The following is a 26,685-nucleotide window of genomic DNA, read 5'->3' on the forward strand; positions in this document are numbered from 1 at the left end:
CAACACTAAACAGCATATTCGTGCTCCCGCGCCGCAACACCTGGCTCAAGTCTGCATTCATCATGATAATTCTACATGCAGGAATCGAATGCTCATACTAGTTATGCTATCTTGGATTGACATTTGACAAAAAGCTCCTCCTTCCCTCACGCGTGAAAAACCGTATTACCAAGGACACTGTTGTGCAGAACCGTCTGTATTCGATCAACAGCCGTTGATGAGCATCCACCGTCAGGAGACTTACCTATACAGGAGTCGTGCATGCATACCATCGCGACCGGATGTCACTGTTACCTTGCATTTTGACAGTCCGGTTCAGTTCTTGACTCTCTGTACCGCTCTGTAAATACATTTCTTTATGAAAATTTTATTTCATCTAATACTATAAGCGCCTTATATGGCGCTCCCAGGTACGATGCTGGTCTAATAAGCCAGTCGTTGTCAGGCTTCATTTTGGTTTTTTTGCTCAGTAGATGCTCATTTGACTACTGCGCCCCAACGATACAGAATTCGAAAAAGTAATGTAGAAGACAATTGTAGAGATAAGTATTATCTACAATATTGCCGAAGAAAGTATGGTTTTATCTTTTGTATTTACGGCGCTATGAAGCTGCTACCCCGTTGGTAGCAAAAAGAGCGCTCTTTTGGCTACCAACGGGGTAGCAGCCCTATAACACCGTAAATACAAAAGATAAAACTATGCTTTCTTCAACAATATTGTAGATAATAATTGACTCTACAATTGTCCTTTACACTACTTGTTCGAATACTGTTTCGCTGAGGCGCTGCAATCAAATGAGCATCTACTGAGCAAAAAACCGAAAATGAAGCCTGGTCATCGTATGTTCGAATCTCGACTGGGTGGTGCCGCTCTATAGAGTTAATAGGATATAGCCACTAGCCCCGTAATTTTCCTGTACTCTAATTACCGACTGCGAAGTCTGTCGATATAGAAGGGTCAAATTCTTAAGGACGTTTATACCTACAACTTGGCTTTGCTTTGCCTTATACTGACTGTAACGAAACGTAGACCCCTGACAGGACGTCATGTTTGGCTTGGCAGTAAGAATCGCAGCACGCTCCCTTAAGAGAAAGCATAAATCTGAAACCAATACTTGTCACGTAAACTACAGCTGATGCGAGCACCTCTCAAACACTCTCTTATCGGGGACAGGATTTGCTGTGGGCCCGAAAAAAAAATTTGTGTTACAAAAATTAAAATATTCGTAACAACGATGTACTGATGTAAGTGCCCTGGCAAAAACCTCAACGCCACAGTTGACAGTTGCAAATTAATAAACAAATGTAAGCGAAGACTCCAACAAATTTTGCCAAATTGCAGTCAAGATAAGCATCAGTAACGTAGTTGCATCTCACAGAGTTATATAGTATTACAAGTACATTTAGGCGTTATAGTCATACATTCCGGTTATCTCCGTTATAGTGAATCTACACTAACATGGTAAAAAAGTGTTTTTTTGTCGAAATTATAAAAAATTAGGTTAGGTACTCCTGATAGTCCTGATTCGTTTACAATTAGACTTATTTAATTAGTTATTTAAAATTCATAAACACCAAAAATATCACTCAAATATTTACATCTTTGTTTGTCACCATTTTTTTCAGACTTCCGACGACGGTAATAGTACCCTGTCGTCACTGAGCTTCACACCGACACGCGACGATCACGGGAAGGCTCTCATCTGTCGGGCCACCAATGAACTCGTCAAACGAGGGACAAAAGAGGCCTCCACAAAGCTGAACGTGTTCTGTAAGTATATTTACTACCCTGACTGACTATAGAAGCGGGCTCGGAATTACGATTTCCGTGTTTGATGCCACAAAGAATTCGATAAATTTACCTTATGAGCCCGGAGCTAGGAGCTTTTGCTTACACCTAGGTACGATTTTCTTTTCAAAGCGTAAAAGGTCTCTCGAGAAAAGTTATTTCTCGTTATTTGAATAGCTTTTCCACCATCATCAAACTAAGTATGCATCCACGAAAAAGAAAATCTGACAGCGGCAAAGGCCATTTTGACCGGAAAAGGTGCGCTTTCAAATGTAAATGAATCGTTTAATTTTATGCGTTATCTTTTTATCAACAAAAAAAACTGCCCTTTCGGTTCGTTCCGCCGGAAAGTGATGACTGAATTTTATTGCTTGTTCACCCTATTCCCTATTGCTCTCCCGTCTCGTAGCCTATAGGCTCATGTTCTAACGAACAGTGGTGCGCCAGATGGGGCAGGATTTTTTATTGGCCTTTCTTCTTCCGTTGCCTATTCACCCCACCACACCGCACCAAATCGAACGATTCACTCTCCAGCTCCATACCAACAGTTGTCGCTGGTCATCGTTTTAGGCGTCGATAGGCCATTTGATGTCGTTTTCCGGTGGAAGTGGGGGTGAATTTGCATTTCACCTTCCGTTTGATGTAATGTTTAGATACAATCAATGTGAAGTCCCAATTTTAGGACTAGGGAGGGCTCGCCTAATATGCTCTGGTATTTGCTGAATTTCTAATTTTTAAATGACTTTTTTGCAATTTGTTTTTTTTCTTCTTAAAAAAATGTTTTGGGTCTGTTTTGCCACACATCGAAAGCTGTTCCCCACATCACCCTAAACACGGTTTCGAATATCTTTTGACCATTTACAGCCACTTAGCATCCGTCATTCACTCAATAAGAGGTTTTGTGTCCCATCCCACTCCACTTGAATGGGAAATTTCCGCTTTCCGTACCAAATGCTATCAAAAGGCCAACCATAAGTGCCATTTGGAAGTAACCCTTCCATGACCAATCAACCGGGCTATAAAAGGGGCACCGGTAAATTGAATAAACACACAACTGATTGTTTTGTTCAACTCTTTCGACATCAAAAAGGGACAAGAGCGCATCCCTGGAACTGACCTCGTCAGTCAATCGCCAGCGGCCGCCAAAAGGTGAACAAGCCCCATTTCAGTCAGGTTCCACTTCGGTGTTGACTCGAGCGTTTTACCGTATCGCAAATTGACGATGACCGATTCGATTTTACCGATGTACCTTCCGGTGCGTGAACAGGGTGCCTATTGTGCCTTTTTCGAAAATTTGCATAACCAATCTAATCGCCCAACTGCTCCCTGTTAGCAACCGTAGTTACATGTGTGCGTGTTGTATGTTCACATTTTGGCCTCCCGCCTGCCGCAACCGCAACGCATCAATAAAGAACCAACCCCACCGCCTTACGTACGGTACACAAATGACAAAGTTTTCCCGTTAGTCATTGGAGTTAAACTCCTTCCACCTGTGCTGCAGCCTTTCCAGCCAGTTAGACAGAGGACAGGAAAGATTAACTTTGTGTGATTGACACTGTCAGAAGTTATTATCTGGGGAATGAGCTACAATTTTTCGACACGACCTTTGACTGCAACAACCGTCTGCAGGCAGGCAAGCAGACAGGCAGACCTGGTAGCAAACCTCAACCTTCACAGTCGTTAAATCCTTCCTATGATAGGTATAAGAATTTGTGGGTTGGTTCTTTCGAAGCCTAATGATAAACTTTGCTCAACATGTAACGCAACTGTCAACCCTATTGATTTTTACTTTGCCGTGATAAACTCAAATGGAAGTTAGAATTTTGAGAATGATAAATTCATGGAGTATTCACATTAATTTTTAAATAAACTGTTCACTTTTGCCAGTGACAGTGGGCTTTGTATTAAAATCGTAAGCTAAATCAAATTCATCGTAGTAATCAGAATTAGTTGGTTAACGATACTAGCGTGCTCAGGCGTGCTTCCTTGTGGAAGAAGGTGTAACAAACTTTTGCAATTCGTAGTAGACCCGTTTTGCTAATTGTATTGATACAATATAGCTTCAATTCGGATTGAATTTTAATGTGCACATTCGTATTTTTAACTGGTTTTCGATTCTGTTTTCTAAACTATTACGATACCACAATATTTCTTGTTACCTCAACGATTTATCTCAATTTTATTTTGCGCAGGTGATTGAGAAATCTGCCCAAATTTTCTTTGACTTTTTTGAGAGAGCCAACAGATGGAGATGAGGAACGTAAGTGTGAAGTAAGTGTGAAGTGTCCGTCATAGCTCTGAAATACCTGGACGGTTCTTCATCAAACCTGCGCCATATGTTCTTTAACATAAAATAATCAGTGCAGAGGGGTTAACAAAAGGAAGGGGAGTTTCTTACAAGGGGGGAAAGAATGCGCTTCTCTTGCATTTGGACCGATAGCAGTTGTACAAGAGACAGGACGACAAGAGGGGATTACTGAAAGGATGGAATACGTTCAAAAACGTAAAACAGGCTTTGTCTGGCTTTGAAGGAATTACCAAAAAGAAAAGTTCAATTGTGACTAATCTCGCAGCATCTGTGTCAAGAATTAAGATCTGGATGGCAAACGGTTATCAAGTCGATACGCTATATACAGCGCCGTAACGTGCGGTTGGTCAGACTGGCCCCCGCCAAGGGCGCTAGCTCTCGGGAGCGCTAAAAATGGCACGTATTCAGTATTACAGTAATAACTTATGTATTCAGTAAAAACATATTCCATTAAAAACCCAGACAGATTTTAGCGATTTGTCGTGCCACATTATCAATTGATTTGAATGCAACAGCAATGGCAAAAGCAGTCAACCAACTACGCTTGATGCTTTGTTCGTACTGCCAGCTCCACCGCGTAGTGAAGCAGTTTGACATAGACCGTTGTACTGTTTTGGGCATCGGCCATTTACAACATCCTCTCCCGCAAGAAAGCCGAAAGCATCGAACGGAAGCTTGGTTCTGGACGACCGACAGTACTGCGCGACCATAACGTGCAGCAAAAGCTGATATCAAGCCTGAGTAAGGTGATCGTTCCGCAGCTTGGGTCGGGAGGTCGAAGTAACCAGCTAAACGGTGAAGAAGTACCAATTTTTGACCAAAATTGACATGTTTATTCGGATACGCCAGTCGCCACGACCCTCTAAAAGGAGGTGTCCTAATTCACCACAGAAAAAAATCTTGTCTCTAAAAACCCCCACATGCCAAATTTGGTTCCATTTTCTTGATTAGTTCTCGAGTTATGCAGAAATTTCTGTTTCATTTGTAAGGGAGCCCTCTCTTAGAGGGGGAGAGGTCTCTAATCACCATAAGAACCTTCCCCGACCCCAAAAACCCCTGCATACAAGTTTTCACGCCGATCGCTTCAGTAGTTTCCGAGTCTATAAGGTACATACCGACAGAAATTCTGTTTAAGAAACGAGGGGGCGCACCGTGGGATGAAACCCAAATCTAGGTGGACAAAAGTAATTACGTTTGAACCGTTAGTCCTAGGTATAAAGTATCTTCGGAGAAAATATGTTATTTCAACTTCCGCATTTTTTGCTGAATGTGGTATTAGGGTGATCATCATAGTAGGCGTGTGCAAAATATAAACTTTTTTATGGTTGAAGTTAGCTAAATAAAATGTTCTGCAAAGTTAAAGAACATTAAATTTTGAGTAACTTTGCTAAAAAAATGAAAGCCCTATCTTTTATGGTTGATGGACTGGGGTAATTTAAAGTTTTTTGGACCTAAAAAATCAGTTTTTCCTTAATATCTCCTTTCGTGTTCATTTCTCACAAATCATGCCTTCTGAGTACTTTCACATCCATTGAAAACGCACATTTTGTTTGAATGAATCTGGTCGCTATCTCCTTCGGTTCTGAAGCTACAGACAGTTTTTCTAAAAAAATATGCTTTTTTCAAATGTCAATAACGTAAAAACTGCTCAAAAGCAGCACATAATATTTTGTATGGATGTTTAGTAATATATTGGCCACCGAAATTAATTGAGATCGCATCGGTCCAGGTCGGCCCTTTTTTGCTAGACCGTATTGAATATGAAGTAAAAATGACCGTTTTACTTACCAAAATCACAATTTTTACGGTAATAAGATGGATTGAAAAACAAAAATAAAAAACTTTAAAACTTAACGACCAAAAAACTTTAAATTACCCCAGTCCATCAATCATAAAAGATAGGGCTTTTATTTCTTTAACAAAGTTACTCAAAATTTAATGTTCTTTGACTTTGCAGAACACTTTATTTAGCTAACTTCAACTATAAAAAAGTTTATATTTTGCACACGCCTACTATGGTTGTCACCCTAATGCCATATACAGCAAAAAATGCGAAAGTTAAAATAACAAATTTTCTCCGAAGATACTTTATACCTAGGACTAACGGTTCAAACGTAATTACTTTGGTCCACCTAGATTTGGGTTTCATCCCACGGTGGGGCGCTAAATTGGGCTTCCGTCAAGGGCGCCACAATGTCACGCTTCGGCTCTGGATATATACCGATATGTCAAAGGCTTTTGACGTTGTCAGTATCAAAGTTTTGCTCGCTTGTTTGAACAAAAGTGGAATCATATTTCCTATTATTTAAACTGGACTGGATTTAAACATACCTGCCAAGTAGGAAACAATTCGTAAAGCTTAATAAGTCTTGCTCAGAAACCTTCGATGTAAATTCGGGAGTTCCACAAGGGAGCCACCTTGGACCCTTGTTCTTTATTATTTTAATGAACGTTTTACCTGAGTACATTAATGATGCGTTCTTGCTAGTGTGCGCTGATGACGTGGAAACTTTTTACCAGGAATAATATTGACTGCTGTAAGCTCCAAGCTGATTTGAACAACTTCAAAACATTTTGCGACAGATGTGGTTTGATGGCCAACACTTTGAAATGTAGCGTTTTGATTTTTTCACACAAGCTATCTAATGTCATACATCACTACCGCATCGGAGATTTCGACTTACAACGATCGGACACAGTACGCGACCTGGGAGTGATTATGGCCTCTTGTCCAACTATCTTTCAACGAACATATCGATGGAGTGAATTCGAAAGCCTTCTCAATGTTCGAATCTCGGCTAGGCGGTGCTTGCTAGTTAGAGTCAATAGGATCGTTGCACTGGCCCCGTAATTTTCCTGTACTCTAACAGCCGGCTACGAAGTCTGTCGATAAAGAAGGGTAATATCTAAAGACGGTATAAACCCATGGCTTTGCTTTTTTTTTGCTCAATGTTCGGTTTAGTAAAACGTTATGCAAAAGATTTTGACGATCCGTATACAATCTTGATACTGTATACAGCTCTGGTACGATCAAGTGTGGAATACGCAGGAATTGTTTGTACATCTCTATATAATATCCACAAACAACAGTTGGAACGTGTTGCACTTCGTAATTTGGGTTGGCGTGATGGTTTAGCACCATACTTAGATCTCTGCAGATTAATAAATCTAAATTCGCTGGATTGTAGACGGAAAATGAACGAAGTGCTGTTCCTCAAGGACCTCTTCACGGACCGGTTCTGCTCGCCATATCTTCTGAGTCAGGTAACGTTTAACGAAGGAAATAGAAATTTGAGGAGAGTTCGCCAGTTCCGGTTACCCACGAGAAATACGAACTACAGCATGAACGAACCAGTTCGCCGCATGATGTCCATGGCAAACGACGTTCAAAACGTAGTATCGATTTTAGACTGTAGACAAACAATTAAAATTAAGGTGAAATTAGTCGTCATCGATTCTGCCAATTTCAAAAGCAGTTTTTTTGTTTGAAACAAAAATTCTGTCCATGAAAATATATTCGCTGTGTTCAGATAGGCAAAAATAATGCAGTATTTACATTTTTATAAACAGAATCCCGCGTTTGGGCCCAAAAACTGGTTCTGAAATTGGGCTTCCCGACGAAAAGTTAATGACTGCTAGTTTCCCGTTAAGTTAGAAGTGCATTTTATGTAATTTATGCTGTACGTTTTTTATGTTTGTGATTTATTTTAATGTCCTGTGGATGAAGGGCAAGACCGGATCCTAATAAAATAAATACAGATTCACAAGTGGCATTAATTTTACCCACTTATCTCTGTGCCCGATAAAATTGAATCCGCGTATGCTGCACAACTACGGAAACTGCTGAAAATTTTTTACAAAGTGCAATTTCGAATTTGGCGTAGTTCGATTTTGGCATGCAAAAAAAATCGTTGATTAATGATATTTCACAAATATTTTTTAAATTCCATTGGGCCGGCCGCCAGCACAGCTAAAATATTTTTTACAGTTTTTGTCTTTGACAACTGAAGGGGGGGGGGGGGGGGTAACTTTGATTTTTTCGTCAAGAGTAACTTTTCAAAAGGGCGTATTTAAAAATGAGATTACTTGTTTTCAAAACATCATATCTTGAAATCTATTTATTTGATCAAAATGGCGTCAAAGGAAAAGTTGTAGGAAATTAAGCGTATTTCCAAACTTCAAAACCACGATAAAAATTATAAAATGTCAATTATCTCAAAACCATCCCCTCCGATTTGCATAATTTTGCGTAGGACTACGTCTTACGGCAAGTTTTGAGATAGGGTGTCATTCCAAAAAATCGAAAAATGCGAGCGTCACGAAAAATGAAAGGTTTTGAGCGCTAATAGCTCAGCGGTTTCCCGATCGATTTTCAATATTCTTACACCAATCGATCAAAAAATCTTCTAAGAATTGACCTAAATGAAGAAAAGTATGGATTCTTGATGTTGAACTATTGAAAAATTGAAAATAATTAACCTATGTTTTACCAGAATTCTCGCTTCGTGATTGGTTGGAAGATTCTTTACGATAATCTAAACCTATACCAATTTGATTTCTGTGCTTGGGAAGTAAGCCAAAACAAGTGACGAAGTTTCCTCATTCCAACAAGATTTCTTAACACCGCGGTTCAACCTAGACCATTTTGATGTCCTTGCTTGGGAAGTACGCCAGAGAGAGTGACAAAGCCCCCTCGTGCCAACAGATTTCTTACGAACGCTATTAAACCTAGTCTAATCTGATGTCTGTGTTAGAGAAGTGTGCCAGAAAAAATGACACAAGTTCGTTGTCCCAACAGATAGCAAATTCTTTACTGCGAGACGATTAAACCTCGGAGAACTTTATGTCTGTGTTGGAAAAATGTGCTACAGCTGTACTGTTCGGTTATAATACGACTTTGTATGAATACGCATGCTTGCCATTTCATTAGAAGTGTAGTGAAAAGATGTGCTGTTGATAAAATAGGATTGAATTGGTAAAATCCCTTCAACGTGGGAAACCATGGATAATAAAAACAATCTTTAATTTCAGTAAGGTAGCAGGAAAGTAATAGTTTGTGTTCTTGATTTTGTTAAATTGTTTTCAAATGCGCAATCTTTTGAGAATTGAACGTATGCAATGTTACTACTTTGATAAATGTTACATACAACGCATGTAGCATGTATATATGTTGCATATAGCATGTATACATGGAGAATCGAATGATTACAAGCATGAATACATGCTACTATCACTACAAAGAGACTTACGTAGTCCTGCGTCACCTATATATGCGGTCGTGTCTTGTACACAACCCCTCTGATTTTTTTTAAGATAGCTTAAATTATGCCCTAAAATCTGGTAAAGAGCTATCGCTAGACACGATTTCAGATTTTTTAAATTTTTTTTTAATATCAGAAATATCCAATTTCTGCAGTTTTTGGTAAAACTCAAACAAAATCAAATTCTACGCATTATTTTAAACAAATTATGTCATATGAACTTTTTTTCAGGCCCAGCCGAGGACACTCTTTCGGATTTTTTTAAATTTTGAAGAAGACAAATTTTTCAAAAGTATCCTAATTTTATTTTTTTTTTTGTAAAACTCAAACAAAATTCAATTTTACGCATAATTTTGAACAAATTTACACATGTAAACTTTTTTCTTAAACCCAGCCGTTCTCGAGTTATTGCAAAATTTACCCCTAGAGAAATTTAAAACTTACCCACAGAATGCAATAAACTTGTGAGTTGGGTTTAAGTAAAAAGTTCATATGTGTAAATTCGTTCAAAACTCTGCGTAGAATTTAATTTTGTTAGAGTTTTACAAAAAAAAATAAAATTTGGATATTTTTGAAAAATTTGCTTAACATCAAAATTTCAAAAAAAAAAATCCGAAAGAATATCCATCGATAGCTCTTCACCAGATTTTAGGGCATAATTTAAGCTATTTTTTTAAAAAAAAATAGGCAAATCAGATATTTTTGAGAAAATTGACATTTTTACAATTTTTATCATGGTTTATTCTTTTTAGATTTTAAATTTGCAATAACTTAAGAACGGCTGGGCCTAAGAAAAAAGTATGTATGACATAATTTGTTCAAAATGATGCGTAGAATTTGATTTTATTGGACTTTTAACAAAAACTGCAGGATTTAAATATTTGTGAAATTTCAAAGATTGTTAAAAAAAATCCGAAATCGTGTCCATCGATAGCTCTTCACTAGATTTTGGGGCATAATTAAAGCTGTCTTTAAAAAAACTACAAGGTATACAGTCCTAAGGGTTGTACGAAAGGGTGACGTAGGACTATATCAGATCATTAGATAAAAGACTAGTGTGAACTGCATTTCTGGCATATGTATGTTTATAAGAATCTGTGAGTGCCTTATCCTCCTACCTGAGGGGTCTCAAACTATCATAAAATAAATTTAATTACTCTCTTGTCACCTCCATAAAATTGCTGCTCATTTTATCTATTAAACGACATAAAAATTGTCCAGTTTCGTTCAGTAGTTTAGTAGTTATTAGCATTTGAAATCTTTCATTCAAACGTTACACTTCTATTTTCGTTTTCACAAAGTGCTACCAAATCCCAGTATAGTAAACAAAGACGTAGTCCTACGTCAAAAAAAGTTATGCAAATCGGAGGGGATGGTTTTGAGATAATTGACATTTTATAATTTTTATCATGGTTTTGAAAAGTTTTTTCAGTGTATTTTTTTTCTAAAAATACACTTAATTTCCTACAACTTTTCCTTTGACGCCATTTTGATCAAATACATAAGTAGTTTTCAAGATATGAAAGTTTTGTTCTGAAAAAAAGTAATCTCATTTCTAAATACGCCCCTTTAAAAAGTTACTCTTGACGAAAAAAATCAAGTTTAGTGGAAAATGAGTTCTTGCGTGGTATCCAACATGTTAGGAAAATTTCACTATAGTCGATAGTCAATAGTCGAGTCAAATCGTTTTGCTAGTTGAGCTGGAATTGCGCATATAGTTGTTGTTATTTACGTTGTACGTTGTTATTTTCCATTCAAAATCTTTCCAAAATAGAGTCAAAATTAGAAGAAGTTTTTTTGTCGATTTTCGTAAATTACATTCCTTGAACATCCACTTTCGTTTCGTGCTAGAAGCGTTACACTCCGTACACTTCTTTCTCGAGTTCTTTGGACTGTAAAACCCACAGATAATTGATTTTATGCAATAAAATTTGATTCATGCCTAACAAGTAGTTTTTTTGCCTTCCGCTTTTGAGAGCCAATGTCGAAGGGGGGGAGGGGGTGACAAAAACAAATTCGAAATCCTACTGTATATTGTGCCATGCAGCATTCATACGAGTTCAACGCAAATTCATGTTTGAGTAATAATAATCCCGTACCTACTAATAAATTGAAAATAAGCTTGTGAAACACAGAGAGGAGGCAATGATGAAAAGCTGGTGGTTTAAATTGCTAAATTACAAACCGTGTGTGGGAGACGCAGAAAAAAACACGCTTATAATTTTCGCGTGGGAGTCTAAATACGTGGAACCTCCGCAATATTTTTTTCAGATATTTTATTATGGTCGCTGTAAATCAAATCGATCAGGATGATCTGACAGTAAAACTTAACCTTTTCTGCCCACGGTTGTATATTTTCAAGATAACAAAGCTTTCTGGGTGATTTAGCTTTTGACGCAGCAAGCTTTATGCTTTATAGATTTCTCGAAAAAAGCGAAAAGCTTCATTCGATTATGACGGTTGCCGTCAAGCAGCGAAAAGCATAATCAGTTTCATTAGTACTTTCAGCAGAGCTTAATAAACCTACTCGTGTTGATGGCCTGACTCTTCAAGAGGTTATAAAAACCTTCTGAAGAGTGGAAAGTTTTATAGCAGTCATCAGAAGGTTCTAGTAAAGTTCATGGTCATGAAAACCACTAGAGGAACATAATAAAACTGAAATTGCTGTTTAAGATGTGCTTTGACTAGCTTCGCTCCTTTCCACAGAGTTAGCCCGGAAGTCTTGTATGAGTTGTATGAGGACTTGTGTGAGTAGATGAAGAGTTTTGGCTTGCTCAGTTGATTGCTCTACTACGCTATTTCGATCAGAAGAGCATCTTGAACGGTATCTGATTGAGTTGAAGTCAGTTTTTGTGGTCGGTCGGTTAGGTGATTAACCATTCAAATATTCATGTAGAGCTATAGATAACAGCAATAATAACCATCCTGCATTAAGAGGCTTTGGACCTACCTGCTTTAAAAACAATCCGAGCTATTGACAAATTCTTAAGTGGAGATCAAAAATGCCGTTGACTCAAATTTTTCTCAGGTGAAAAGTGGAGTATAACAACAGTCGGTAAAAATGTTGTAAAAAGATTATATTGTAGTGCAAAGGCTAACTCCCTACACGCACGACAAGCTTAAATATTTGCTTATCCATTGGGAGTTCTCCAAGGCAGCAATATGGGACTATTACTTTTTTATTATTTTTAAACGAAGCATTCCATTATATTCGAATATTGAGTGCAGATTTCGTAGTTCGTCACTGTTTAAATGTTATCTCGAAGGTTAAATTACATGTGAAAACATCGTTTTCGTTTCACAAAGACAGACAAAGTTTTACATCAAAAACACCCACCAATCACTGCGATTTAGGATATCCTCTATTACAGTTTAAAAATATTAATTATTAAATTAAGCTACGGTAATACTCTATATAGTGTGTCGACAAAGTAAATCGTAACACGAAATACCAATCTGTTCATTGCCGTCCGAATTTTGTATATATCAGCTGAAGTTGGCTGGCGGGCCGACTAGACCAAAAACCTTCGGCAACGGCGATGTCAAGCCCACATCACTCAACCGGGAGACAGCCAGCTGAACAGCGAAACTTTTTCCGGAAAGCATTTTTTCCTGTTACCTTCAACGCGCTATATAGTGTGGCATCTTAGCCACAATATGTAGCAGAAAACTTTTACATCCAATTAAATGTTCTCGCAGTTTGGTCGACATACTCACTACTGTCGTCGGCCAAGAACGTGGCCGGAATGAAACCGACGTTGCGTGACCTTGTCGGTTCATCGCCCGTGTACGGTAACGCTGATAAAACTAATTCAAATTCCATTATTCATCAACGTATCCTTGAAGAATTATCCAAAGCTATAAGGAAGAAAGAAATCCAGTAAATTTAACAATTGTTCAATCCTTCTTTATCAACTCGTATCATACAAAGGACTAGTATCGCCCTAATACGGTTGACATGGTAAGGTACAATGCGAAAGTTGAGTTCTACGGTTTTTTACTTTTAACAAGCACACAACCACTGTCCAACTGTCGCAACCTGCCAGCAAAAGTACCATTCAGGCTCGATTCACTCTCGCACATTCCTTGCCCTTATCTTACCATAGCATAGGTAGCGTACCGTCGCCGCCGCCACCGCCGTTGTTGATTCACTCGACTGCAGCAGCACACTATCCTTTGATTTGCTCCCTTGGTGAGCAAAAACCTGTGCACACCAAAATCCCATCTGCAGTTCATAGTGCAGCACAACAGTGCACCGCGTGTCTGTCCGGGGTCCTCGAGCATAAAACTCCTCCGGCAACAATTCAGCAACATGATCACCTTAGTGGCTTCTCCGCCAGTTGCGTTCAGAGCTTCTCTGCTGCTATCAGGATGTCAGACGGCACACAAGCCCTTTGATGATGCTCACCCCTTCCGGCGAGCGACAGGAAACAGAACGTCATCTCTGGCGGTTTCTACGCGGGCGTCTTTCCTTACTTTCTTATTCTGCCATGCCATGTATGGAGGACGGAACTCTAGAACGAACTGTTTCGTCAACCCGCACACCGACGACGACCGGTTTACATTCGGGGACGACTTACTTTGACTTGGTTTATTCTTTTGCCTTGTTTACTCGTGTCGAGGAACAAATGCAGATGCCATGGAGGCCAATCCCCCGTTTCCTCCTCCGCCAAACCATACGCCTGTCGGCGATGGCAATTTTCGTTCCGGGTTTGAAGCGAAGCATTCTACCGGCGCACCGGCGGCGCTTGATTCACGTATTGTAGAATGATTTATGCTTTTAATGTGAAAAGACAAATACAATCAATTTGTCTTAATATACTTCATTTATTTATCTGAGGGATTTTCAATGTTTACGACTAAATATAATAATCGTCTATTTTTGGCCTGTAAAAATTTCTCATTGGTCAAAGAAAGAATAACAAATTTAATAGAATGTGTAACTTTCTGTAACTATAATTGTAACTTATTTACCTGTCCCCAACCTTACCAAGCTTCCAAATGTCAGACCCTCTTGGACTGATGACCACCCAGTTAGCTTCGAGGTACGATATTGGTCTAACAAGCCAGTCCAGTCGTCGTATGTTTGAATCTCGGCTAGGCAGTGCTGCTAGAGTCAGTAGGATCGTTGCACTAGCCTCGCAATTGTCCTGTACTCTAATAACCGGCTCTAAAATCTGTCGAAGGGTAATGTCTAAAAGGCAGTTAAACCCTAGGTTCTTTTTTGCTTGGACTGTTAGATCTAAGGCAAAGCTCGACAATCAAAGCAAAGTTGTTGCTGCAACCATTGTGAACGCTGAGGCGCGATGGTATTACCTTTGAGCGGAACTATTCTCTACTAAAGAAACTGCAGGCTGGGTGGAGACTATTCCACACTAATCTTCACATTCTACCCATAGTCCGTATTTCTCGATTTTTACTGGGTTCTGAAATCAGCGATCAGCGACGGCGGACAGAGTTATGGACTTCGACTGTTGTCCACCACATCATTCCATCGCCAGACTAGCCACTCAACAAGAATATCGAGTCGAAGATCGTTGAATTTCAAAACCACCCTCAACTTCTAGTCGGACTCCAGTACCTCACCTAATCACTGGAAGGCATTCGTTGAAATCAAAATCCAGACTACTCAGAGTCTCAACTAATGCATTGGCGACACATCGAAGGATTCAAAAATAAGGCAGAAGATATTTCACGCCGCTTGAGTCCTTCACATCTTTTGAACTTATCACGTTGGTGGAATGGTCCGTGTTGACTCCCAATCGCTGGCCCCAGACAACCATCGACCGAGAATATTCTCCAACGGCGTCCGAGGAATGGCAATGAGCGCCATATAATGGCGATGGCAAGAATCTGCTAAAGTTCGTCTTCCACCAATGCTATATTTGTTTCACATCCAAGCCAACTCTAGGTTCTGCAGAGCACAATCGAACTGTCGACATAGCGAATTTCGACAACGTGGCTCTACCAAAGTAGACGCAGCCAACTACGCCTGTTTTTCAACTAAAGCTCTTCACATAGAGCTGGTAAGTGGTCTAACAACTCCTGTATTCCTAGCTGTTATCCATCAGCTTTCTAGTTGCTAGTAGGGTTACTAGCTTCAAAGGAGTTTCACATGCTCTCTACAGAATCTACCGCATACTGAGGGTCGAAGCCGCCGATCTTGAGTAGATTGTCAACTGGTGTTCAATCAACGAAATCTGGGAACTGGGAAGTTTATTTCCCCTAGAGCCCCGCATTTCGGAGAGCTCTGAAAAACTGCCGTCAAGTAGGCAAAAGGATATCTTCGAAAGCTAACGGGCAACGTCAATTTGGCTTATAACGATGCGCAAATTGAAGTTGATTCAACTCCCTACCCGTCACTCCGATACCACAGGAGCACAAAATGATCTCGACGTACTACTAACAAATGAACACTTCCTATTGGGAAGTAATCTGCAATTAGTTCGATTTGAAGGGAATCGCTGATATTCATCTGAAGCCTAGGGAATTGACTTCTTATTCTCCTTCTTCTTCTTCTTCTTCTTCAGCATAGAGCCGGGGTGGCTCGTGCTGTTTCAAGCACTCGTCTCCACTCAACTGAGTCTTGGGTCACTCGTCACCAATTTCCTAGTCGTCTCAGAAGTCGTAAATCGCTTTCGACCTGGTCGAGCCATCGTGCGCGTTGGGCCCCCGTGTTCCTAACTTTCGCTAGATGTACGATGGGAGTCTCCCCAAGCAGTGCCTGTAGCTCGTGCTTCATACGCCTCCGCCACTCTCCGCTTTCAGTTTGTACTCCGCCAAATATCGTCCGCAGCACTTTCCGCTCGAACACGGCAAGGGCGCGTATCAGCCATGTAGCCAGAAGGGGAGGCCCGGGGGCCCAATTTTGATTTTAACTTCTTTATATGCATATTTTTTCGTTTAGAACTACAATACCTTAAATGTATTGTAATGTATTATATTTATAAGCAGTAAGATATGCATATAATGTATTAGGAGCCGAGATAGGGCTCCTGGCCACCACCTCTGGCTACGTGGCTGGCGTGTATGTCCTTCGTGAGCAGCGTCACGGCTTCAAGTCCATAAAGAACTACCGGTCTAATAAGGGTTTTGTACATTGTTGGCTTCGTATACTTCTTGATCGTAGCGTTTTACGAAGGGCAAAGTAGGCCTCATTTCCCGCTTGGATGCGCCGCTGGATTTCCTTACTAGTGTTATTGTCCGCGATCACCAGCGATCCCAAATACACGAACTCTTCTACCACTTCTAGTTCGTCGCCGTCAACGGTTACCGTCCGTAGGAGATGCGCGTTTGTTTCTTTTGAGCCTCTTCCTTCCATGTATTTGGTCTTCGACGCATTTATTTTTAGCCCAATTCGCTTTCAGTCTGGCGTAGATTACTTCCGCCGTCGCAAAGCTCCTGGCTATGATATCGAAGTCATCTGCAAAGCCTAGAAGTTGGCTACCGTTGGTAAAAATCGTGCCTCTCGTTTCGATGCCCGCTTGTCGGATCACCCCCTCAAGAGCGATGTTGAACAGCATGCAGGATAAACCGTCGCCTTGTCTCAACCCTCGCCACATTTCGAAGGGATTCGAGAGTGTCCCAGAGATGCGTACGAAACACATCACTCGATCCAATGTAACTCTGATCAGTCGCGTCAGTCGTGTCCGGAAAACCGTGTTCGTGCATTATCTGCCTTAGCTTGTCTCGATCGACTGTATCGTATGCTGCTTTGAAATCAATAAAGATGTGATGCGTGGGCACGTTGTACTCCCGTCATTTCTGCAAGATCTGTCGGATAATAAAAATTTTTGTCCGTAGTTGCCGAGCCCCCATGAAACCCGCTTGACAATTCCCTACGAAACCTTGAGTTACCGGTTACAACCGGCGTAACAGGAACTGGGAGAGTACCATGTAGGCGGCGTTTACCAGCGTAATACAGCGATAGTTGCAGCAGTCTAGCCGATAACCTTTTTTGTAGATGGGACAAACCACTCTTTCCATCCATACATCCGGTAGCTTTTCCTCCTTCCAAATCCTAGAAATAACCCAGTGTAGAGCCTTTGCTAGCGACTAACGTCCGCAAATCCTGATAGCTGCAGTCTTGTGCAATAAAAGGTTGCAAACCTCTTGATGTGCCATTGTCTTCTTTGAGTAAGACAACGAAATGGCCGCTAGGAAAAATAATGAAGCTCCTAGAGTGAAGATGGTGTCTCTCATGATAGCACTAGTCAATGTCCAAGTCCAAGTCCAAATGCAAGTCCAAGTCCTAGTCCCAGTCCAAGTCCAAGTACTCGTCTAATTTCAAGCCCAAGTCCTAGTCCACGTCCACGTCCACGTCCTAGTCCAAGTCCAAGTCCAAGTCCAAGTCCAAGTCCAAGTCCAAGTCCAAGTCCAAGTCCAAGTCCAAGTCCAAGTCCAAGTCCAAGTCCAAGTCCAAGTCCAAGTCCAAGTCCAAGTCCAAGTCCAAGTCCAAGTCCAAGTCCAAGTCCAAGTCCAAGTCCAAGTCCAAGTCCAAGTCCAAGTCCAAGTCCAAGTCCAAGTCCAAGTCCAAGTCCAAGTCCAAGTCCAAGTCCAAGTCCAAGTCCAAGTCCAAGTCCAAGTCCAAGTCCAAGTCCAAGTCCAAGTCCAAGTCCAAGTCCAAGTCCAAGTCCAAGTCCAAGTCCAAGTCCAAGTCCAAGCCCCAGTCTAAGTTCAAGAGCAAGTGCAAGTGCAAGTGCAAGTGCAAGTGCAAGTGCAAGTGCAAGTCCAAGTCCAAGTCCAAGTCCAAGTCCAAGTCCAAGTCCAAGTCCAAGTCCAAGTCCAAGTCTAAGTTCAAGAGCAAGTGCAAGTGCAAGTGCAAGTGCAAGTGCAAGTGCAAGTCCAAGTCCAAGTCCAAGTCCAAGTCCAAGTCCAAGTCCAAGTCCAAGCCCCAGTCTAAGTTCAAGAGCAAGTGCAAGTGCAAGTGCAAGTGCAAGTGCAAGTGCAAGTGCAAGTCCAAGTCCAAGTCCAAGTCCAAGTCCAAGTCCAAGTCCAAGTCCAAGTCCAAGTCCAAGTCCAAGTCCAAGTCCAAGTCCAAGTCCAAGTCCAAGTCCAAGTCCAAGTCCAAGTCCAAGTCCAAGTCCAAGTCCAAGTCCAAGTCCAAGTCCAAGCCCCAGTCTAAGTTCAAGAGCAAGTGCAAGTGCAAGTGCAAGTGCAAGTGCAAGTGCAAGTGCAAGTCCAAGTCCAAGTCCAAGTCCAAGTCCAAGTCCAAGTCCAAGTGCAAGTCCAAGTCCAAGTCCAAGTTCAAGTCCAAGTCCAAGTCCAAGTCCAAGTCCAAGTCCAAGTCCAAGTCCAAGTCCAAGTCCAAGTCCAAGTCCAAGTCCAAGTCCAAGTTCAAGTCCAAGTCCAAGTCCAAGTCCAAGTCCAAGTCCAAGTCCAAGTTCAAGTCCAAGTCCAAGTCCAAGTCCAAGTCCAAGTCCAAGTCCAAGTCCAAGACCAAGTCCAAGTTCAAGTCCAAGTCCAAATCCAAATCCAAGTCCAAGTCCAAGTCCAAGTCCAAGTCCAAGTCCAAGCCCCAGTCTAAGTTCAAGAGCAGGTGCAAGTGCAAGTGCAAGTGCAAGTGCAAGTGCAAGTCCAAGTCCAAGTCCAAGTCCAAGTCCAAGTCCAAGTCCAAGTGCAAGTCCAAGTCCAAGTCCAAGTTCAAGTCCAAGTCCAAGTCCAAGTCCAAGTCCAAGTCCAAGTCCAAGTCCAAGTCCAAGTCCAAGTCCAAGTCCAAGTCCAAGTCCAAGTCCAAGTTCAAGTCCAAGTCCAAGTCCAAGTCCAAGTCCAAGTCCAAGTCCAAGTCCAAGTCCAAGTCCAAGTCCAAGTCCAAGCCCCAGTCTAAGTTCAAGAGCAAGTGCAAGTGCAAGTGCAAGTGCAAGTGCAAGTGCAAGTCCAAGTCCAAGTCCAAGTCCAAGTCCAAGTCCAAGTCCAAGTCCAAGTCCAAGTCCAAGTCCAAGTCCAAGTCCAAGTCCAAGTCCAAGTCCAAGTCCAAGTCCAAGTCCAAGTCCAAGTCCAAGTCCAAGTCCAAGTCCAAGTCCAAGTCCAAGTCCAAGCCCCAGTCTAAGTTCAAGAGCAAGTGCAAGTGCAAGTGCAAGTGCAAGTGCAAGTCCAAGTCCAAGTCCAAGTCCAAGTCCAAGTCCAAGTCCAAGTGCAAGTCCAAGTCCAAGTCCAAGTTCAAGTCCAAGTCCAAGTCCAAGTCCAAGTCCAAGTCCAAGTCCAAGTCCAAGTCCAAGTCCAAGTCCAAGTCCAAGTCCAAGTCCAAGTTCAAGTCCAAGTCCAAGTCCAAGTCCAAGTCCAAGTCCAAGTCCAAGTTCAAGTCCAAGTCCAAGTCCAAGTCCAAGTCCAAGTCCAAGTCCAAGACCAAGTCCAAGTTCAAGTCCAAGTCCAAATCCAAATCCAAATCCAAGTCCAAGTCCAAGTCCAAGTCCAAGTCCAAGTCCAAGTCCAAGCCCCAGTCTAAGTTCAAGAGCAAGTGCAAGTGCAAGTGCAAGTGCAAGTGCAAGTGCAAGTCCAAGTCCAAGTCCAAGTCCAAGTCCAAGTCCAAGTCCAAGTCCAAGTCCAAGTCCAAGTCCAAGTCCAAGTCCAAGTCCAAGTCCAAGTCCAAGTCCAAGTGCAAGTCCAAGTCCAAGTCCAAGTCCAAGTCCAAGTCCAAGTCCAAGTCCAAGTCCAAGTCCAAGTCCAAGTCCAAGTCCAAGTCCAAGTCCAAGTCCAAGTCCAAATCCAAATCCAAATCCAAGTCCAAGTCCAAGTCCAAGTTCAAGTTCAAGTTCAAGTCCAAGTCCAAGTCCAAGTCCAAGTCCAAGTCCAAGTCCAAGTCCAAATCCAAGTCCAAGTCCAGGTTCAGGTCCAAATCCAAGTCCAAGTCCAAGTCCAGGTTCAGGTCCAGGTACAAGTCCAAGTCCAAGGTTTTCGGAATACGCTCCTGCGCTTCTAATAGATAAACCAAATAATACTTACTAGTAAATGCTCAATGGGAACTGAACTTTGTAGAAATAAAAATATATTCACTTAATATTTATAAACAAACCAACGGAGCACCAATAGGGGACCTCCTCTCCCATTATAATTTCTTCCAATTGAGGTTTTCATGGGAAACTTACAAACGAAATTAATACATAGAACATCCTATTCTACACCTTAACAATAATATGTTGAAGATTTTTTTGCATACCAGAAGGGCATTGGGTCAAAAGATCACTGCGACAGCCTTAATGATCGTCTTTTGTGGCTGATTGGAAGATATTTATATTATTTTAAAACGGCAGGACTTTTTTAAAAATCAGTTTTACATCTGACTCCCATTTCTAGTTGTTGCTGTGATAAAACATAAATTTAAAATACTAATTTTGAATAAACTTCAAAATATCAAGTTTATAGGTCTGAACACAAATGCATTGCCCAATTCATCCATCAGATATAAATAGCATATGAGTCTAAGAGCGACTTTAAATAATTTTGGTATTACTCTTTCAGTTCCAAAATAAATAGTGTTTGTCGCTGCTTCGTCGTAATTGCCTATTTTCGTCCTATCCAACACAAATTATTAAAAATATCACCGTTTTTATGACACACAATGCAAAATTAGTTATTTCCTAATATTTTAGTTTGTTGACTATCATACGTGATCAATCAAAGTGAGCTGAGTTCTATTTAAATGCTTTTTTCTTTTCAATTTTTTTCAACATGGCCGGGAAAACTTGCATGACCAGCAGAAATTTTTGCAGAATAACATTTGTCATGTCGTCCTACACAAATACATGCGTGCTAGTTTCGTAAACATTGTTGTGATTTTTAGTTCGGACGATGAAAAATTTTGATGGACGTATTTTAAAACGGTGCGTCGAATTTAAGAAATAAAGTCAGTTGCGTAATTTCGATAATATGCTTTAATAATCGCTTCGCTTAGTGAATTCAAAGTGCACGGATCGGAAGGAAAGTGTGTTCGAGTCAAATCTGCACAAAAACTTTTAGGGTATTCATTAAATCCATCCAAGAAATGATGAAAATTATAGTGGTTTTACTTACTACGACGGGAATTAAAAATAAACCTTATTACCTTACCAGCAGGATTGAATTTCCGCAGAGCCAATTATTAATGTCATTGAGCATTGCGAACGAATCAACAAATCAATTTGCGGTTTCCGGAAGGTTCACCACATATCAATGGCTGTGACAACCGACTGCTTCAAAAGCTCTGTTGGAGAAGACAATTGGTGTGCCTCTCTTTGTGGGTCGACGAAAGAACTCTTGCGGTTAACTTGTTGGTTGTAGTGGATAGTTACACTGATACGATTAAAGCAAGAGATTGAAATTGAAATTTTATCAAAATAAAATCAACTTTAAAAACTTTCATTCTATGAATATTAGAGTGATTTGAGAACATACTTTTTTGGCCTCAAAATCATGCCCAGAAACTGAGATGAGGTTTCCAGTTTCTATGCTTTCAGTTTTAAAGTTTCCTTGAAGATTTTTGTTTTTAGTACGATATTTTGTTATAACAGTGTCATTTTGTAGATCAAATTTTGTTCAAAGTATAGACGTGTGTTGAATAACCGTAACAATTTACATTGTCGAAAATTGTGACCAACCAAAACTTGTAACTTGTGAACGTGAAGTGGAAACTTTTCAATATAACAAAAACGAAATGATGTCAGAAAGAATTTTCTCTCATCAAAAGTTCAAATCACTATTAATTTCAAAAAGTTGATTTAATTATTCAACATTCCCCAAGTGAATCCTGAATAATTAAATCAGCTACATATAATCTCGACATCTTCTCACTGCCAATATAATAAAACTCTTTCCAAAACCTAGTAGGTACCGAAAATACTTTCACCTTGCTTCGCAGTTTGCTTTATAGTTTTTTTGCCTTCAAACCGAACCTATCCCTGCTCCCCGCAGCCACTAGCATAGTTCATAAAACATAGCTGACTGCTGTTTGTTGTAACTTCATACTCGAGCAACTCTTCCCGGATCGGATGGTATGCTCTATCCCCCGTTCGACTTCTGACTCCGTCCATCCCCTCCCCGCTCGACTCCTCCAGCCAGGGCGCAGCGCGAACGCGAAACTCGAATCAACTTCTGTTGCAAGCACAATAGAGTGCTCGTTCCCGGCTGATGGTGAATTCTTTATGTTAGCATGTAAATCATAATAAAATTTTTTGAAAGAATCTCATATTTGTGAGAAATGTGGAAAGCAGCAAGCGAGCGAGCGAGTGAACGAGCGTATGCATATAGTAGCTGCCTGGCGTCCACATCCGCCAGATACCAGACATATGTGAGCGCAGTTGACGCGGAATGCGTGGGGAGAGTCTCCTCTTGCTGGTTTTCCACAAAACAAGGAAAATGTTTCAACGGGAATGACGAAAAACATTAAGTGGCTTTTTGAAAGTGGTGCGCACAAATAGAGCCCTGGATCTGGATTGTTCGCGATGGGGGTAAGGTAGGGTAGAGTAGGGTAGCGGTGAGACCTCCATGGGAGCGCATCCTTCTTCTATGGTAGCTTGTGTTACATTCACACGCACACTCGATCTCATTCTATTTCTCTATCACATATACCTACAACACACAATCAGAAAAGGCTCTGTGAAGAATCTGCCATCAGCCGTCATTGTTTTCGGGAAATTGAAGCAAAAGTTTCACAGGCGGAATTGTGATTTCCTCGCTGCTCCGTGGCAGGCATTCTGCGAAATGTAATTCTAACCTTTTCTTTTTCGTACAGCAGCGCAGAGGCAGAATCACGATAAGGATGATAGATTGCTTTTACGACGTTGCTAGGCGTAAATGAAAGTTTGGAGTCAATCTCAATACCTTGTAAGAACAGGCGAAGCGACTAGTTTATGGCAGTGTTACGAGGCGTGGAGTCTACAGTTTCGGGCACTGGTTTAGTCCTTTGCCTAGATCAGCACCTGGATTATGTTGTACGTTCGTTCCGAACCGTAGCTCAAAGGGGCTTATTGTTTCGCTTTACTCGATAGTTTACGTTGGGAAAGCTTTCTTCTTCTTTTGCGATGGTTGAATGAAAAGGATCCAAAAATTTATGACGCTTCGTGCAATCATTCGACGGCAAGACATGGTATTTGTATATCTTTCATGCTAGCACATTGTGTTTCTTTTGATATAATCTATATTTCGAATATTAATGATTTCAGCAGTGAGCAACTTGGCAAATTTTCCATATCAAACACATAATTGTGGAAAAATAAACACATCCATTCGACTTCCCGACGACAGCGACAAACATTAGGATTCCCACAAATTTGCTTCTATTTATCTTGGGCATATTTTACATACCCTCAAAGTCTGCGAAGCAGGAAATCGCGATATTTCCTTGCCCGTAGCGCAGAGCGGCACATTCACGTAAAGTCAGAGAGCAAAGATATTCAACGCATATGTTAGGTTTCCCTCCCCCCGAAAGTGGGCCAGCCAGCCAGCCAGCCATCGCATCGGTCGTGGTAACAATTCGAAGTCGCATCACCGTCTTGAGGAAAGATAAATTTATGGTTTGTACTTAACACCAGCCGAAGCACACCCAGGGTATGCGATTTATTACCGTTTGTTTCTAATAATAACGCATATATTTCGGCTCTTACTTGTTTGCTTGCGACACTGAGCACTTCCTCGAGAGGGACGACGACGACGACGACGACGGGAAAAGACATGATTATCCCACTTCGACGGTGGAGTAAAGCCCCTACCAACCCGTGAGTGCGAGTAACATAAGTTCTTTATTTGTAGGCAATCAAATTAGAAAAATGTCAGAGTTAATGAATATGAAGTATGTTGTTTTGTACGACGGTATTTACTGGGAAATTGGGATTGCTTCACGGCGAAAGCGGAAGCAAATGTGTTTACTTTGATATAAATTGAAGGTGGGAGTTATTTGTTATGCCATTATATTAATAATTTGTGTGTTTGATGTGACTCAAAGGCAACGATATGACGTCACCATTCGAGCTGAGTTGTTTATGAAAAAGTTAGAAAGAGTGACTAATTATTATTAATGCCTGCCAAAATAAAGATACTGAACCTTCGATAATAGGCATCCGAATTAAAATTCCAAAGTTCATACTGCTAAGAAAAGTCTTCATCTATGACATTTTGGATAAGTACCTAATACAATCTGCAATTTTTCCTTATTACCTACTCTATGACAGTGGAAAGACAGTAAACTAACATTAACATTCTTAAGATGGCTCTTCCAATTTAACCGTTGACCGTCTAATGTCTTTATACTAGCGTATCCAATTCTTAACAAAAGTAGGAACAGTAATTCTTAAACAAGATTATGGATATCGATTCACGGTAGTAAAGCATATTTCAGTACAAAACTAATTTCTATTTATCTCTGTTGTGCGTTACCTTTTTACCTGCTTTTTATATAATTTAATATCTTCACTTCAATATTTTGTTAACTTAGTTTAGATATTTTATTATTTAGTTTTAATATTTTATATTTGGATTGGATTCTGCTGTTCTTTTGTTCTATTCATGAGATTTATAAACTTATTTAAATTTTATCTAAACATGTTATTAACTTGTCGCAATATAATTTCATATATTCAAATTTCAAATATTTGACATTACTATTGTTATTTTTTTCAATCTACAAAACAATGCGGTGGGCTTAACCCGTCATTAGACATTACTCTTCTTTATTGACAGACTTCGCAGCCGGTTGTTTAGAGTACAGGAAAATTACGGGCCAGTGTTACGATCCTTTCGACTCTATCTAGCAAGCACCGCCTAGCCGAGATTTGAACATTCGACGACTGGCTTGTTAGACCAGCATCGTACCTCGAAGCTAACTGGCCAGTATTTTTTCAATCTATGTGGCCTAAAATCTGACCCAGGTCCAAGACCTAATGGAAAATGTCCACAATCTGGTTTATAATTTGGACCAAAATTGAACTGATTGAAAATATCCACAATGTTTTCCAGGCCTGATTCCAAAATCTGGTCCCACATCTGATCCAAATTCTGACCAAAAATATGGTCTAAAATATGGTCCTGAATCTGATGGAGGTCTAGTTCAGGTCCAGAATTTGGTCCGAAATACAGTAATACCTCGATATAAAGCAACTTTATTTTTATTTTCGTTACGATACATCGAAGCAAAAACGAAATTCATTCCTATTCGAACGAAATTAATTGCAAATGAAAGAGAAGCCTGTCAAACCGTTAACTGTTACATTTTATGATGATTGGTCTTGTAGTTTGAATGATACATTAAGAAATGCGAAGAAGCAAAAAGTGTGTAAAGATCATGTTAATTGAAATTTGAAACTATAAATAGCGGCATTGTATCATAACATACAAAATTTTTAAGATAAAAATGATTTTCACACAGTAGCAATGCGAGGTTATACCATAATGAAAATTAATTTAGTTTTCTTGATTTCAAAAAATTACGTTAAATCGAGATGAAAATTGCCTAAATTACGTTATATCGAAATTGCTTTGAAGCGAGGTTGCTTTATATCGAGGTATTACTGTATGGCCAAAATCTAACCAAAAATGTAGTCCAAAATCTAGTTCAAATCTGTTCCAAAATTTGATACAAAATCTAGAATAAAATTTGATAAAAAATGTTCACAATAGGCCGTATGAATAAAAGATATAGAGCAAATGCTCCCATACGATTTAAACGGAAAAAGCAAAGTAAACTGTTTTATTCATACAGCCTAATGTCCAAGTCCAGAAACTAGTCTAAAGCAAGAATCTGGTTTAAAATCTAATAAAATGGCCCAAATTCTGGTTTATATTCTGGTCCATTTCCAACATTTATCATCCAACATTTATATATCCAATTGATCCAAAAAAATTTGGACCAAAATGTGGTCCAGTTCTAATCAGGTTTTGTCCAGATCAGATTTTTGATAGAATCTAACTCGAAATCGGATCAAAAATGTGTCCCAAAATCTGGTGTATACTCTGGTCCATTTCCAGAATCTGAACTCAATTTTGATTTAAAATCTGGTCCAATATTTGATCAAAAATAGGGTTCAAAATCTGTATCTGATGCAGGTCAAAATGTGGTCCAGACCGTGGTAGAATCTGGGGCCTAAATCTAATCAAAAATCGGTTCAAAAATCTGATCAAAAATGTGTTTCAAAATCTGGTTCAGAATCTAGTTGAAATCTGTTCCAAAATCGGTAACAAAAGTTGATAAAACATATGATCCATGATGTATTCTAGCTCCAAAATACGGTCCAGGTCGAAAATCTGGTTAGTAGTTTCAAAACAGATCAAAAACCTGTGGCCCAAATAACTGGTCAGAAATGTGGTCCAAAATCTGGTTTATAACCCGGTCCTGTTCCAAAAACTGGTCCAAAATGTGATCC

The 26,685-nt window shown here is 40.2% G+C and overlaps 1 protein-coding gene across 1 annotated transcript in view; it reads left to right on the forward strand.

Annotated features, from left to right (window-relative positions):
• The window catches only part of LOC128739588 (synaptogenesis protein syg-2), a 407,709-nt gene that overhangs the window by 101,437 nt on the left and 279,587 nt on the right, over nucleotides 1-26,685 (forward strand). The window contains exon 8 of the mRNA XM_053835083.1: nucleotides 1,627-1,771. Within this exon, the coding sequence (XP_053691058.1) occupies nucleotides 1,627-1,771 (145 nt within the window). The remainder of the gene's footprint in view (nucleotides 1-1,626; nucleotides 1,772-26,685) is intronic.

The sequence above is a fragment of the Sabethes cyaneus genome, chromosome 3 (assembly GCF_943734655.1).
Source record: "Sabethes cyaneus chromosome 3, idSabCyanKW18_F2, whole genome shotgun sequence".
NCBI lineage: Eukaryota > Metazoa > Arthropoda > Insecta > Diptera > Culicidae > Sabethes > Sabethes cyaneus.